The sequence below is a fragment of the Homarus americanus genome, unplaced genomic scaffold, assembly GCF_018991925.1.
Source record: "Homarus americanus isolate GMGI-L3 unplaced genomic scaffold, GMGI_Hamer_2.0 scaffold40248, whole genome shotgun sequence".
Classification (NCBI taxonomy): domain Eukaryota; kingdom Metazoa; phylum Arthropoda; class Malacostraca; order Decapoda; family Nephropidae; genus Homarus; species Homarus americanus.
In genome coordinates, this window is record NW_024712526.1 from 130799 (window position 1) to 144529 (window position 13731).

Consider the following 13731-nt stretch of genomic DNA (forward strand, 5'->3'; position numbering starts at 1 on the left):
AATTAATTCTCCCCATTGTTTCGAGTCTTGGATGTCGAGCATTTAAATCTCCTACAGCCAAAGTTGAGTCCAAAAACATGCAATCTGGTAAGAAGTTGAGGTCAAAACAGCCTCCAGAAATATAAAAATTTGCTATGTTCAATTCTCCTTCCTTCAAATATAACTTTATACAGACGCTTTCTATTCCTTGTACTCTACTCGGGCTTCCAACTAGTTCTGCTGGTATGGAATTCTTAATGTATGTTGAGACCCCTCTTATACCTTCACCCGAATAGAGATGAAATCCCTTATATCCAGACAGTTTAAGCAGGAGGCCTTTCCTGTCCCCAGTCTCTTGAAGGGTAATTATGTCAATATTATTTTAAGGGTAAAGTAATGTACATCTGTCACTCTATTTCGTAGACCATTAACATTCCAGGACATTATCTTAAGGCTAGCTAGATCCATGATTAATATTTACACATTTTACATCCTTTCCAATCAGATTCTTTAAGAAGGCCCAATCCTCCTGCACAGATTCCCATTTCCTCAAAAGTTTTTCTTTATCAGCATCTTTACACTTTACCAACACATTTTTAAAACTTTCAGTTGTTGCTCCCTGCACTACACAATCCTTTATTTTCCTCTCCTTCCCTTTAATACTTATTTTAAGCACTGAATTTTTCAAAAGCTTGAGTTCTTCACTTTCCTCTTTCCCTTCTAATTCTACATTACTCACAGCTTTGTTTTCCCTTTCTTTATTTATCAATATATCAAGTCTTTTCTCTATCACTTCTATTTTCTGATCTAACTTTTGCAAAAGCTGAAACATCTTACGCACCTCTTCTCCCAGAATTTCTTGCACAGTTTTATCACTAACCTGGAGGGCTGCACCACTACTCTCACTGGCTACTTGTTTATTACTCTGTTTGTTCCTGGCATCAACAACTCTTCTGGCCGCAAGCGCAGTCCTTATCCTTCTTGAATCTTCATGCCAGGCATTCTCAGGGATCACTGTCTCCACTGTCTGTGTGTTCCCCTGCTGTCTTGTCACTGTCAGACCACAGCGTACTTCTTCAGTGTTCTCTAAATAATTCCTTTGTTGGTCACTTCTCATACGTGGCCTCATCTCGCATGCAATTGAACTAGCATTGTGAGTTTTACCACAATTACAACAACAAGGCTTCACTTTCTCTCCTGCTTTGATCTTGTCCTTACAGTTGCTAGATTCGTGCCTCTTCCCACAGAATCTACAACGTGGGTCCAGTTGACAGCTCCAGGCCTTATGTCCCCATCTGCAACACTTGAGACACATTATTGGTCCCTCCACATATACTGCCACCTTCCTATACCCTGCTCCTGTGATGGACACTTTCTCTGGAACCTTTCCTCTCATTAGAGCAATAATCTGGCTTCTCTCTTCTCCCCTTATTAAATGCCTCTTGACCCAAACAAATCTTTCGTCATCCAATAAGTATTCTGGATCCAGTATTACAGGGTACCTGAAGATTATAACCATTGTAAGTAGTATGTCACTCTCCTCTGGCAAAACCATCAGTAATCCCTTGTACCCAACAGTTGTCAACATTTCCACAGCCTCCATGGTCCCCACTGTAAGATAAGGCTTGTGTGTGCCTTCTTTCAAAAGAGGCTCAAAGCTGCGATGCTCCCGTCCTAGTTGTACTGCCCATTTTAATTTTTCAAGGAAGGTCATCGGGCATGACTGTGGAAAAATTAATCTCTTCCTGACACGACCAACTTCACCTTGTGTGTGTTCTTGTCTGCTTCCTTCAAATTCCATACTTTGCTCTGTTCTTGATCCATTCTCCACTATCTCCTTTCTGTTATTTCCATTATTATTACCACCCACATACGTTTTTTGTCCTAGATTTTTTTGTCTCTTCTCCTTTCTCACTTCTTCGCTTTCACTGTCCTCTTGCCAGCTTGTCTCCCTCATCCTTTTAGAAATTTCTTTCTTTTTCACTACCTCTTTTTGTAGCTGTATTTTCTCACTTTCGAACTTCCCTTGTGCTTCTTCACTCGTATTAGACTCATCACTACTCAACTCAAGGTCTTCAAGAACTTCGTCCAATACTATCTTTTCTTTACTCTTCCATGTAGAGTTCTTAAGCGATAATTCACTTTCCATGGGGCAATGTTGACATCCCACAACACCCAGCCAGGAGTGATGGGACCCCGAGCAGTTATTTTCGTGTGGTAAACAGTAAGTTCCCAACACCAAAGTTGCTTGACGATACTTATCTTATCCTCAGGTCCTTATACACAAGTAGGTAAGTCTATATATCCTTCAGATAATGTAATAGGCTCGAAAACATCCCAAATTTGGGAGCTAGCACTCACAGCTGTGTTTACCAGTGCCCGCCACACACCCTATGCATCACCAAATTCTCTGGCAGATTGCTCCAAGAGTTCACAACTCCACTCCGAAAAAGTTACCCCTCACAGTTATCCGGACTTGCGGCTTGTATTAGCCGCTATCAACTAATATTATATAAATATGGGCTAAGGACGTATATTCATTAAATACATTCTACCACCCAGACTAATGAGCATTAGCTATTAGCTTGTAATTAGCTGATATAATTAGAGAGAGGTACAGCTTTGAGAGCGAGGCTCTCGACACGACGTTATGGTATCATGTCTGGCTGTGTACTGGTGAAACTGGCTGACCTCTCTTGAGTCTGGTTGTTGGAGAGTAATCTATACATCAACACAGACATAAAATCTAAACAGGCCGACTCACACAGGGAGGACTGAGAAGTAGAATTTATGGGTTGTATACCCGAGGTGTGAAACAACAAATGTTTATGGGCTGTCCACCCTAGGAGGTGTGACAGAACAAATGCTTATGTAACTATATGCTCAATAGTCTGGGTGGTAGAATGTATATAATGAATATATGTCCTTAGCCCATATTTATATAATATTAGTTGATAGCAGCTAATACATCGCTCGGCTACCACCCACCTAGTTCCACGCGGTGTAATATCCGCGCAGATAAGCCCTATGTGCACCTAACCTTGTTATAATGGTGTGTGTGCTTTAGCTAAGCTGAGATCTTCAACCTTTATGTAAATGGTGATTGAGATTCAATGAAACTTGCCTACAGTGCCTTTCTAAAATGTTTCTGCAAGTACCAAAAATACTCGTACACTGAATAACACAAATGGTCAAGGTTGGTATCACAAGATAATAAAAATGAATAATAGTTGCTAAGTATACAAAAATATGTTTCACTTATATAAGAAATTTGTTTTTAATAATTTTTATTTTTATTAGAACTTATAATGAGTTTGCTGAACATTGACTATTGGTTTTATGTATTTATAAATCATAAATTCAAATTCACGTAGGAAGGAAACATTTTCATGGGTTGGCAACGTTTTTTAGGGAAATGGCTAGTAACTGTTAATTGTCTGGCCTCATCTAGTAACCCTTAACTTGCTCTTATCCTGACACAGCAAAATTAATCTGTTCCGTGGAGAAAAAATTAAAATACAAAAAATACTGAACATTTTGAAGGTGTGCATGGACACAGATCTAGGTGTAAAGATATTGAGGAATGTGTATGCTGAGCATAATAATATATGCTAGTGTCAATATGACGACCTCCAGTGTGTCAGCATTTCCTGATCATCTATAACTACTAAGATTAGTCATTTGCTAATACAAGAAGTTCAGTTTGTTTAACTAATGTCAAAATTGTCAGTTTATTTTATTAGGAATAGTCCCATATATCATGCATTAAAATTAGAAGTAGAAAGCAATATGATATATATACAAGAATAACATCATAGATAGGGGTTAAAAAGTTACTCCTCACATTTATCCGGACTTGCGGCTTCTTTAACCTTGAGCTGTGTGTCCCCTTGTGGGGCGAGCGTCCGCCACCTCCAGGTAAGGACACCTGACTGAGTAGTGCCCTCTGAGATGCTTGTACACCTCAATCAGATCTCCCCTTGCCCGTCTGTAGTACAAGCTAGGCAAGTTATAGCGCTCCAATCTCTCCGGGTAGCTGAAGTGCCGCAATGCAGGTACCCATCTGGTGGCCCTCCTTTGGACATTTTCAATCAGCTGACAGTCCCTAGCATATCTCGGGGACCAGACGGGATGACAGTACTCCGGGCGGGGAAGCACCTCACTCTTAAAGATCGTTACGAGGGACGGACCGTCTAAATATCTGAACAACCTTCTTATAAAACGTAATAACATAGTTGCCTGGTTTACCTTCTTCTCGCAATGGCCCGGGAATTTCAGTTCATTGTCAACGTACACACCTAGGTCCCTTTCACATTCCGTCTCATTTAATGCAGTCTCTTCTTCCCGTTGGGACATATGATACACCTCCTTACCGTTGGTACGTCCCAAAAGCATCCTCTTACACTTCGTGACATTGAATTTCAGCAGCCATTTCTTCGATCATTCTTGAAGCTCACAGTGATCCTTCTGCAGCTCTTTACAGTCTACTTGGTTCTTAATTTCCCGAAACAACTTGGCGTCGTCTGCAAACACTTGTATGGAGGAATGTACAGCTTCAGGCAAGTCATTTATGAAGCAAACAAACAGCAGCGGGCCCAATACACTGTCCTGTGGTACCCCGCTTGTGACAGGTACAGATGATGATTTTGTGCCATTAAACACCACACACTGCTTCGGTCCTGTAGAAAGTCCTCTACCCACGCCAGGACATTTCCCCGAATTCCGTACCCTTTCAGTTTAATTTTCAGCCTTTTATGAGGTGCACTGTGAAAAGCCTTGGCAAAATCTAGGTAAATATTGTCGATATTACCATCCTGATCTAGAATTTGGGTCCCAATATCCATTACCCTGAGTAATTGTGTCAAGCAGGAGCACCCCGGCATAAAACCGTGTTGGCAATCATTTACGAGGTTGTTTCGTTGTAGATGTTCCATCATGGCATCGCCTATAATGCTCTCAAGTACTTTACATATTATGCTTGTTAGGCTCACTGGTCTATAGTTACTCGTGGAGTGACGATCGCCCTTCTTGAAAATCGGACTCTCATAAGCCATTTTCCAATCACTGGGGACCTTTTGTTCATCCAGGCATTTACTGAACAAGATCTTCAGGGGCTGAGCAAGCTCGTTGCCCAACTCCCTCAGCGCTCTGGGATGCACCATGTCCGGTCCGGGACTCTTATGAACCTTTAGCTTTGAAAGTCTATTTCTTATAATCTCTTCTGTGAACACCATGTGGGTCAGTGCTGTGTCGTACAGCCTATCCTCAAACACAGGAAGATTGTTCGCATCCTCTCTTGTGAACACCGAGGAAAAGAAGCTGTTAAATGCCTCGGCTTTGTCCTGGTCAGATTCTGCGTACCTATCATCATCAAATCTTAGATCCGATACTCCTATTCGTGTTTATAATTTCGACTTTGCATGGCGGTAAATCGCCTTTGGGTGTGTCCTGACCTCGCTTGCAACCAGCCTCTGGAACTCGTTTTCAGCCCGTCTACACTCTATCTTTGCTTGGTTCCTGGCTCTTGCATACATCCTCCTGTCCAGTTCATCCTTCGACCCAACCCACGTCTTGAATTTATGGGTTTTCTTCTTAACTTTGTCGACAGCCGCATGGTTCATGTGAAGCGGTCTCCTTGTATTCTAGAGGCTCTGGGTTTGGTCTTGGGAATGTATTTCTTGATCAAATGATTTATTTTACTAGCTATGGTATTTAGTTTAGCGTCTGCGGTCTTATGCCTCTGTGAGTCAGGCCAGTGGATACTCCTTATCTCTTTCCTCATCCCGTCATAATTACCCTTGCAATATTTGCACCTTGGCCTGGTTATGTCGTGCACCGAGTAACAATTAAACCTGAAAGACAGCATTACATGGTGACTGGTGCCAACTGGGGCTAGATGTTCCAGTTTGCCACCATACCCTCCTCGTTTGTTTTGATGAGGTCCAGTGGCGTGGATGTTTGCTCTCCTCTGTCATGTGTCGGGTCTTTCACATGTTGGAACAGAAAATTATCTCTCGGAGTTTCTACAAAAAGAGTAGCAGGGTTCTTTATTTCATTTGGCATGTGCTCATTTCTCCAGTCGATGTCGCCATAGTTAAAGTCCCCCGTGATAAGGAGGTGGCTAGTGTTGAGCCTAGCTACGTTGTCAATTAAGGCTCTTAAGTTTCTTTGGTTTGGTAAGCTGCAGTTTGGGGATCTGTAGATGCACCCGACGATAAGTACATCTCCTTCCTTCAACTTAATTTTACTCCACTTTGATTCTTCAAAAACATCTTTTCCCTGTACCCTCACCTGGCTGGCTCTAAGCTCTTGCCTAGCATAGATAACCACACCCTTCTTGCAAGTTACTTGAGAAAGGTTCGTAAATAAGTCATATCCGTCAATACTGAACTCACATTCCTCTGGGTCTATTCTCCTGTTCTTGTACAACAGTTCTACAACTCCTTCTATATCGGGTTGGTGTACCTTTAGTAGTGTTTCAAACTCCTCTCTCTTATCAAGGAACATGTCAGTATTAGTGTACATGATATTCAAGACGGAATTTGTTCTTGGTAACGTTTCTGCTCTTGGTAGTAACGCCGGCCCCCGTCCATTCTCAGCGGCTGCAGCATTTACTAATACACTGTGTTTTGCAAGATGTGGTTAGATATGTCATTGTTTACACGTCGCTCGCCTCTTCCTGAGTGGGAGGTAGAACTGTTGCCTCTTCCTGAGTGGGAGGTAGAGCGGGTGGAGGGTGTACCACCGCCCCCCGGCTCAGCGCTGGTGTTCTCGGGTGTACATGGGTATAACCCATGTACACCCGTCCCCGTTCAACCTCGACTCCTCCCTCCTCTGTTTCAAGCCGTGCATGAGCTTCCTGTGCTGTTCCCTCTGTAATATCGTGCGATCTGGGTGAATGAATACATTCCGGAATGTTTCGCCCCTTACTAAGTTTTTTGCCTGCCGAATAATTTTGCATTTCTTCTCTTCACTCACTAGTGTGATCTTGAGGGATCGAGGCTTGTCCTCCTGCTTTTGTCCCAGCCTCCTCACATCCTGAGGGAAGGGGGGGGGGGTGGCATATTCAGATCCTCTGTACAAATATTCTCAAACTCCAACGTGTCGTGTGATTTCCTAGTCTCCGCTTTCTCCGACTGGCTCTCAAGGACTCCATAAACTATTACGTTGTTCCTGCGCTCGAAATGTTCCCATTGTTCTTCCTACATTACTCTCCGTCACCTCCCGTGGGCCTTTTAAGACCTGAGCATAACTCCTCTTCACTACCACCTCCATCCAATCGGCTACTTCCTCAGTCTTATCAATGATCTCTTTCCCAACTTGTTCTAGTTTGGCAACCAGCAAGGATGCAGTTTCGTCTTTCGTCCCTAGGACAATTGTTCCTTTATGGCTTGCAATCGCCTCATCTACCTTGAATCTGCAGTCAGTACAATACCAGCAATATCCTTTCTGCTTTACCACATTCTGTAATGTCCTAAAGTGGGTTAGGCCCACGCCATCTATATCCGACAGTAATTGCATGTCAACAGACTTCCTGGTGCCGCTTTAGTCCCAGATTTCTTGCCTCTCGTGGTTGTTGCTGTTTGAGAGGAGAGGGGGGGGGGGCGTGCGTGCAGACTCTGTACGAATCTTTTGTACTCAGCCTTAAGCCCACCAGTTTACCATGTGGTGGACTTCTAATCGTCGGCTTAATAATAACAATAATATTGATCTGTATTATTACTAAGATAATTGTTTCTAATATGTGCCTTGGTAGTAGGGTTCCACCTTAATATTAATAATAAAATTGATCATTATTATTACTATGATCATAATTGTTTCTAATCTGTGTCCTGGTAACAGTGCCTTAGCATCAAGGACCCTTTAAAAGTCCCGCAGGCTCGCTGCTCGAATATATGCCGCTATGACTAATGCTAGCACAATAAATTTCTTCTGACTGAGAAATTTACCTCTCAGTGGGATGACTTCTTTTATAATCACGTCTACTAAATGAAGTCTTAGTGAAGCGAGATGTAGGAGTGATCAGGCCCCTGTGGCAATTCAATGTTATTTAAAGAGATGGAAAAAACAATAACTTACCTCCCTGTGCTGGTCATAGTATGCTGGTCTTAACCTCACGGCACTCTCATTCGTCCAGTATTACTGTCCAAAACAGTTTGAGTTTTCTGTTTTTCCTTTTTTTCGGTTCTCCTCGACGAATTGTTGTTATCTATGTGCTATCATATGCCCACTCGGTCCTTAAGAAACTCTCACACACACACAAAAAAGAAAACTTTCTTTATATTTTCATATCCAGTTCTCGTCAACGAAATATCTCTTTGTGCTGTCACTGTGCCACTGTATCTCCCTGTGAATGGTGGATTGTAGGCACAATTTCAGTCCTTGAGAAAGCACACACACACACACACACACAAAAGAAATACAAATTCTTTGTGGCACCAAAAATACGACTTGGTTACTGCTGGCAGTGGTGCCTTAATTGCTTGCTCCAATTTGTTCTTCACTTCAAATAATTTACAACCTTCTCCGTGGTCAGTGGTGTCGCTATGAACTGCCTTAACTAAAGTCAAAATACTACACTCTATGGTTGGCCTTTGGGTAGTCAATCAACGCTATGAGCACAACTCCAAAAAATAAAAATAAAAGAATCTTGTCATATGGCAATGGTTGTATGCCTCCCGACCTAACGTCGTAGGCTGTACCTCCACTCGGTGGAGAGTGAATTTTTAAATATACAAATGCGACTAACATTACCAATCCTACATCGATTTACACTTTCACATCACTAAAATGATCTTGATGCTCTTATGTAATCACTGTCCACTTTCTGCCGCTCAACAACGAAGTCCTAAATGCCAACACGCTTTGTTACAGAGACGCAACACGAACCCACCCGCACGCAACGCAACGAACAGTTCAAAACTCCTGAATGTATCTAAACCTGCCCCAGAGCTTGTCAAGTCTGGTCTTCAAAGAGCTCACACTCGGTGCCGTCACAACACTCTGGCAGATTGTTCCAAGAATTCACAACAATCACTCTAAAAAATTATCCCTCACCATTTTCTGGGCTTGCGGCTTCTTCAACCTCGACCCCGTGTGGGGCGAGCGTCCGTCAGCTCCAGGTAAGGGCACTCGACTGAGTAGTGCCCCTTGAGATGTTTATACACCTTATTTAGGTCCCCCCTTGCCCATCTGTAGTATAAGGTCGGTAATTTCAGGCACTCTAATATCACAGGGTAGCTGAGATACCGAAGTGCAGGCACCAGTCTGATGGCCCTCCTTTGGACATTTCCAATCAACTGACACTCCCTTGCATATCTCGGGGACCAGACGGGGTGACAGTACTTCAGACGGGAAAGCACCTCACTCTTGAAGATCGCTACGAGGAACTGAACGACCTTTTTATAAGACCTAATAATGTAATTGCCTGATTCCACCTTCTTCTCGCAATGGCCCGAGAACTTCAGCTCGTTGTCAACATACACACCTAGGTCCTTTTCACATTCAGCCTCAATTAATCTAGTCTCTTCTTCCCATTGGGACATATGATACGCCTCCTTACCGTTGGTACGCCCCAGGTTCAATATCATGATGTGTCAGAGGCTGCCTCTTACACTTCATGACACTGAATCTTCGCAGCGATTTCTTCGACCATTCTTGAAGCTCACAGAGAGCCTTCTGCAGCTCTTCACAGTCCGCTTGGTTCTTAATTTCCCGAAATAACTTGGCGTCATACCGCAAACACTTGTATGGAGGAATTTACAGCGTCAAGCATGTCATTTCTGAAGCAAACAAATAACATCGGGCCCAAGACACTGCACTGTGGTACCCCGCCTGTGACGGGTACACATGATGATTTCGTGCCATTAATCACCACACACTGCTTGCGGTCATGGAGAAAGTCTCCGATCTACTCTAGGACATTTCCCCGAATCCCGCACCCTTCCAGTTTAATTTTCAGCCTTTCATGTGGTACGCTGTCGAAAGTCTTGGCAAAATCTTGGTATATATTATTGATATTACCACCCTGTTCCAGAATTTGGGTCCAAATATCCAGTACCTAAAGTAATTGTGTTAAGCAGGAGCGCCCCGGCATAAAACCGTGTTGGCAATTCTTTACAAGGTTGTTTCGTAGTAGATGTTCCATCAAAGCAATTTTTATAATGCTCTCAAATAATTTACATACTATGCTGGTTAGGCTCACTAGTCTATTGTTATTCGTGGAGTGTTGATCGCACTTCTTGAAGATAGGACTCACATAAGCCATTTTCCAATCACTGAGGACCTTTTGCTCATGTAAACTTTGCCCAAATGAACTCTTGAAACTTATTAATTATTAGGTCAGTAAGGTAAAAGGGTAGGTAATAATTCCGATTAATAACTAAATATGGTAAATTGGTAGATAATAATTCCTATTAGTACATAGATATGGTAAATAGAATGGTAATAAATCCTATTAATTCCTAAATATGGTAAATAGATCGGTAATAATTTCTAATAAAGGTCAAATCTTACATTTAAATACCTAAATTACTGCTGGAGCCGCCTTAGTTAAGGACGGTCGGGTGATGGTCAAGTCGAAGGGAATGATTGAAACCCGCCTTTTGACGCATTCAATATTTATTGATGTGGTCAAAACCTGCAGACAACAAGGCGTTCATTAGTATTACAATTTTATCTTAGCTACATAAGGTCATTAAACATAGTGACATAATACAAAGTTCAAAACTCTGTTAATCTTAGTTGTGGTTCATTCCACATTGTCTAATTGCTCCAGATAAGGCAGAAAATGAGTAGGCATAATTAATCAACAATATTTCAGTATTGAGGGGTACGTCATCACGTAGGCTGTACTTACAAGTGCCGGTCGATGTAAATCAGTATGGTGTTTCAAGACAACAGTACTGCATAAATTGTCTAAGCACAAAACTCAGGGACAGGATTGTGAGTTGGTGTGTTCACTACTGCCAGCAGAGGGTGATGTTCAATGTATGGCTGTAAGGGGTGGTCTATGAATTAGGGAAGGCCAGACAGTCACCGTCACCTGCAGAACTGTCTACTCGGCAGAAAATAGGACCCCTCGGCTCCAAACATCCCCTCAGCTCATTCCACTACCCTCTCCTACATCTTCAATACTCTCATAACTAAACTATGTCTAACAATTTATTAACACTATCCACGCGGTTCCCCATGGGTGGTAACACTCCAAAACGCTTGTTCTATGGCTGCGACATTTACAAACATCTGGCGAGGTCACAGGTCGCACGGCCACATGGGAGTCACAACACCTCTACAGTCTACAATGGAGGTCACGACGTATGTGGTCGTAGGCTGAGAAATTTATGTTTGTTTGGGTAAGGTGACACTTGTAGACGGCACATCGGTTGAGGTGCTGGGAGGCGCTCAGTGCTGAGTGGAGGTGCTGTGTAGCTGAAGCCAGTGGCGATAACAACCACTGTAACCAAAATTTTAGGTGACCACTAAAAATTTCCTATTCATGTTATATGTACTATAAATCTCGACTACTGTATATTGTATATAGGTAAATAATTATGCTAAGTTACTTGCTTCTGTCACAAAGCGCACATTTATTCCCTTATCTACCCCACTTCTTGGGGAAAAGTCAGATGGTATATGTGATGAGTAATTTAAAACATTCCTTTTTGAGAGTTTGTGATCACAGTCCTTCACTCATAAAATTCTTGGGCTGTCTTTAATATTCTTCCCATATTTTGCATCTCTTTGGGGGACCCAACTTTTAACCATTCATCCATCCCAGTCTCTACCTTCCCTTAACCCTCCTACCCTCAATTTATTAACTTTGTATTTCTTTCATTGTTAATTAAATGGCCAAAGCATGTAATTTTCCTTAATCAATAAATTCCTATTACTGTACTGTATAGAATTTCTCTTGTTGCACAAGTTAATCTTAGTACTGTACAGCACTTCTTTATTTGTTTTCCTATCAGTAAATCTTATCTTTTGCATTTTCCTCCAACACCAAATCCCCAAACCCTCTAACCTCCTTTTGGTGCCTGCTTTTATTAAATAGCTTGGCAAAATTGGAAAATTGACTGAATGAATATGGGGGATTTAAAAACATAGGTAGAGTTACTGGCAAAATTCTCTGAACACTTGGCAATATCTGGAATCTACTTCTGAGTTATGAATATGATTCGGTTTATATATAATAACACTGTCGTTTATCACATATTATGTCAGAACCATAAAATGAAGAAAATATACTCCTTAATACAAAGAAAAATCTGAGAGAATATGTTTAAATTTTAATCCCCTTCACCTAATGATCCCCAAGTACTTACATGCCAGATACTGTCAAGTGCCCAGGGAATTTTTTCCACTACTGAACCTCTTTCGACCATGATATTTTGTTGCTGTGAATGTATTTGAGTTTACAAACATGACTGAGTAGAAACAATAAAATTCATAGGTGAAAATCTTTCATAGGACCCTTATAAGTACAGTACTGTACAGTATGTATCTTATTGAATTGCTGTCAAAAAGTGAATAGCCTTTGGTACGAAGTATTTTCTCAGTTACCAGTAATACTGTATTTTGTCTATAGAAATTTTGCAAATCATGAAACTGAAGATGCAAGCTTTACCTTTACATCATGAGCAGAACTGTGTAATAAGTCAATTTGTGTGTCCGCAGGTCAGTGGGGTTTGCCGACAGTATCCGTCTCTGGGGTGTTTGGCATGCTGGCTGGTATCCTTGCTTCCATGATCGAGAGTGTCGGTGACTACTATGCATGTGCCAGAATTGCAGGTAATTCATTTGAAAAAGCAATTAAAGAAATGAAATTCTGTATTTAGATTTCCTTTTGTTGGTGAAATACGTTAAATTTAAGGTCTTGGCTACATGTTGATAGGTGTAAGTTGACTTTGTTATGCAATCTTAATGTATTCACTTCTTTGTAATACAGGTACAGTATTACCCCGCTTTACGCAGTTTCACTTTCCGCGATTTCGCATTTACGTGGGACCTCGCCAGAACCGGACTTTCACTTTACGCGGTGCATCTACCCATATACGCGCAGAGTTTCTGGCGCGACGCTATTTTTAAATTCGACCCTCCCGCCTTCTCCCACTTGGGCAAGCCGCGCGGTAAGGTTGCGCAGTGCATGTCTCCGTTGCGTTATCAGTGACGTCATATGACGTATTGGACTGTAATTGGTTTAAAGTAATATGACGTGTCCACCCGCAGGAGGGAGGAAAGACGACGCTTGACCTAGCCGCATCAGTTTCATCCCTCCAGGCCACACCGTGTAAACGTGCATCCATTGTTCTGTAAAATGGCTTCCTCTGGACCACCGCCCCCAGAGAGAAACCTTGCCTTACCTGGACCCAGCCGCCCTAAGCCAAAGAAGATACGACGTTCCCTAACCTACGAAGTGCAATACAAGATCATTCAAGATTTGGAGAAAGGAATACGTCAAGCTGATCTCGCGAGCCAGCATGGAGTCAACGAATCTATGATTCGTACTATTAAGAAGGATGCAGCCAAGATCAAAGAACACATGAGAATCACAAAGTCTGCAGGGGCTTCAATGATCAAGTATTGCCAGAACAAGGTGCTGCTAAAGGTTGAAAATTTGCTGGTGATTTACTTGATTCGTCAGGCGCGGCGCAACATGGCGGTGGACACGCGATCCGTTCAAGAGTACGCCCGTGAACTGTGCGTAGCAGTGTCACGTAAGATGGGAATTGCAGAGCCCAAACCCTTCAATGC

General features: G+C 42.2%; 1 protein-coding gene across 2 annotated transcripts in view; it reads left to right on the forward strand.

Moving 5' to 3' along the window:
- Nucleotides 1-13731, forward strand: part of LOC121860583 (solute carrier family 23 member 2-like) — a 98089-nt gene that overhangs the window by 54914 nt on the left and 29444 nt on the right. For both annotated transcript variants that reach the window (XM_042357754.1, XM_042357763.1), the window contains one exon: nt 12655-12768. In XM_042357754.1, the coding sequence (XP_042213688.1) occupies nt 12655-12768 (114 nt within the window). The remainder of the gene's footprint in view (nt 1-12654; nt 12769-13731) is intronic.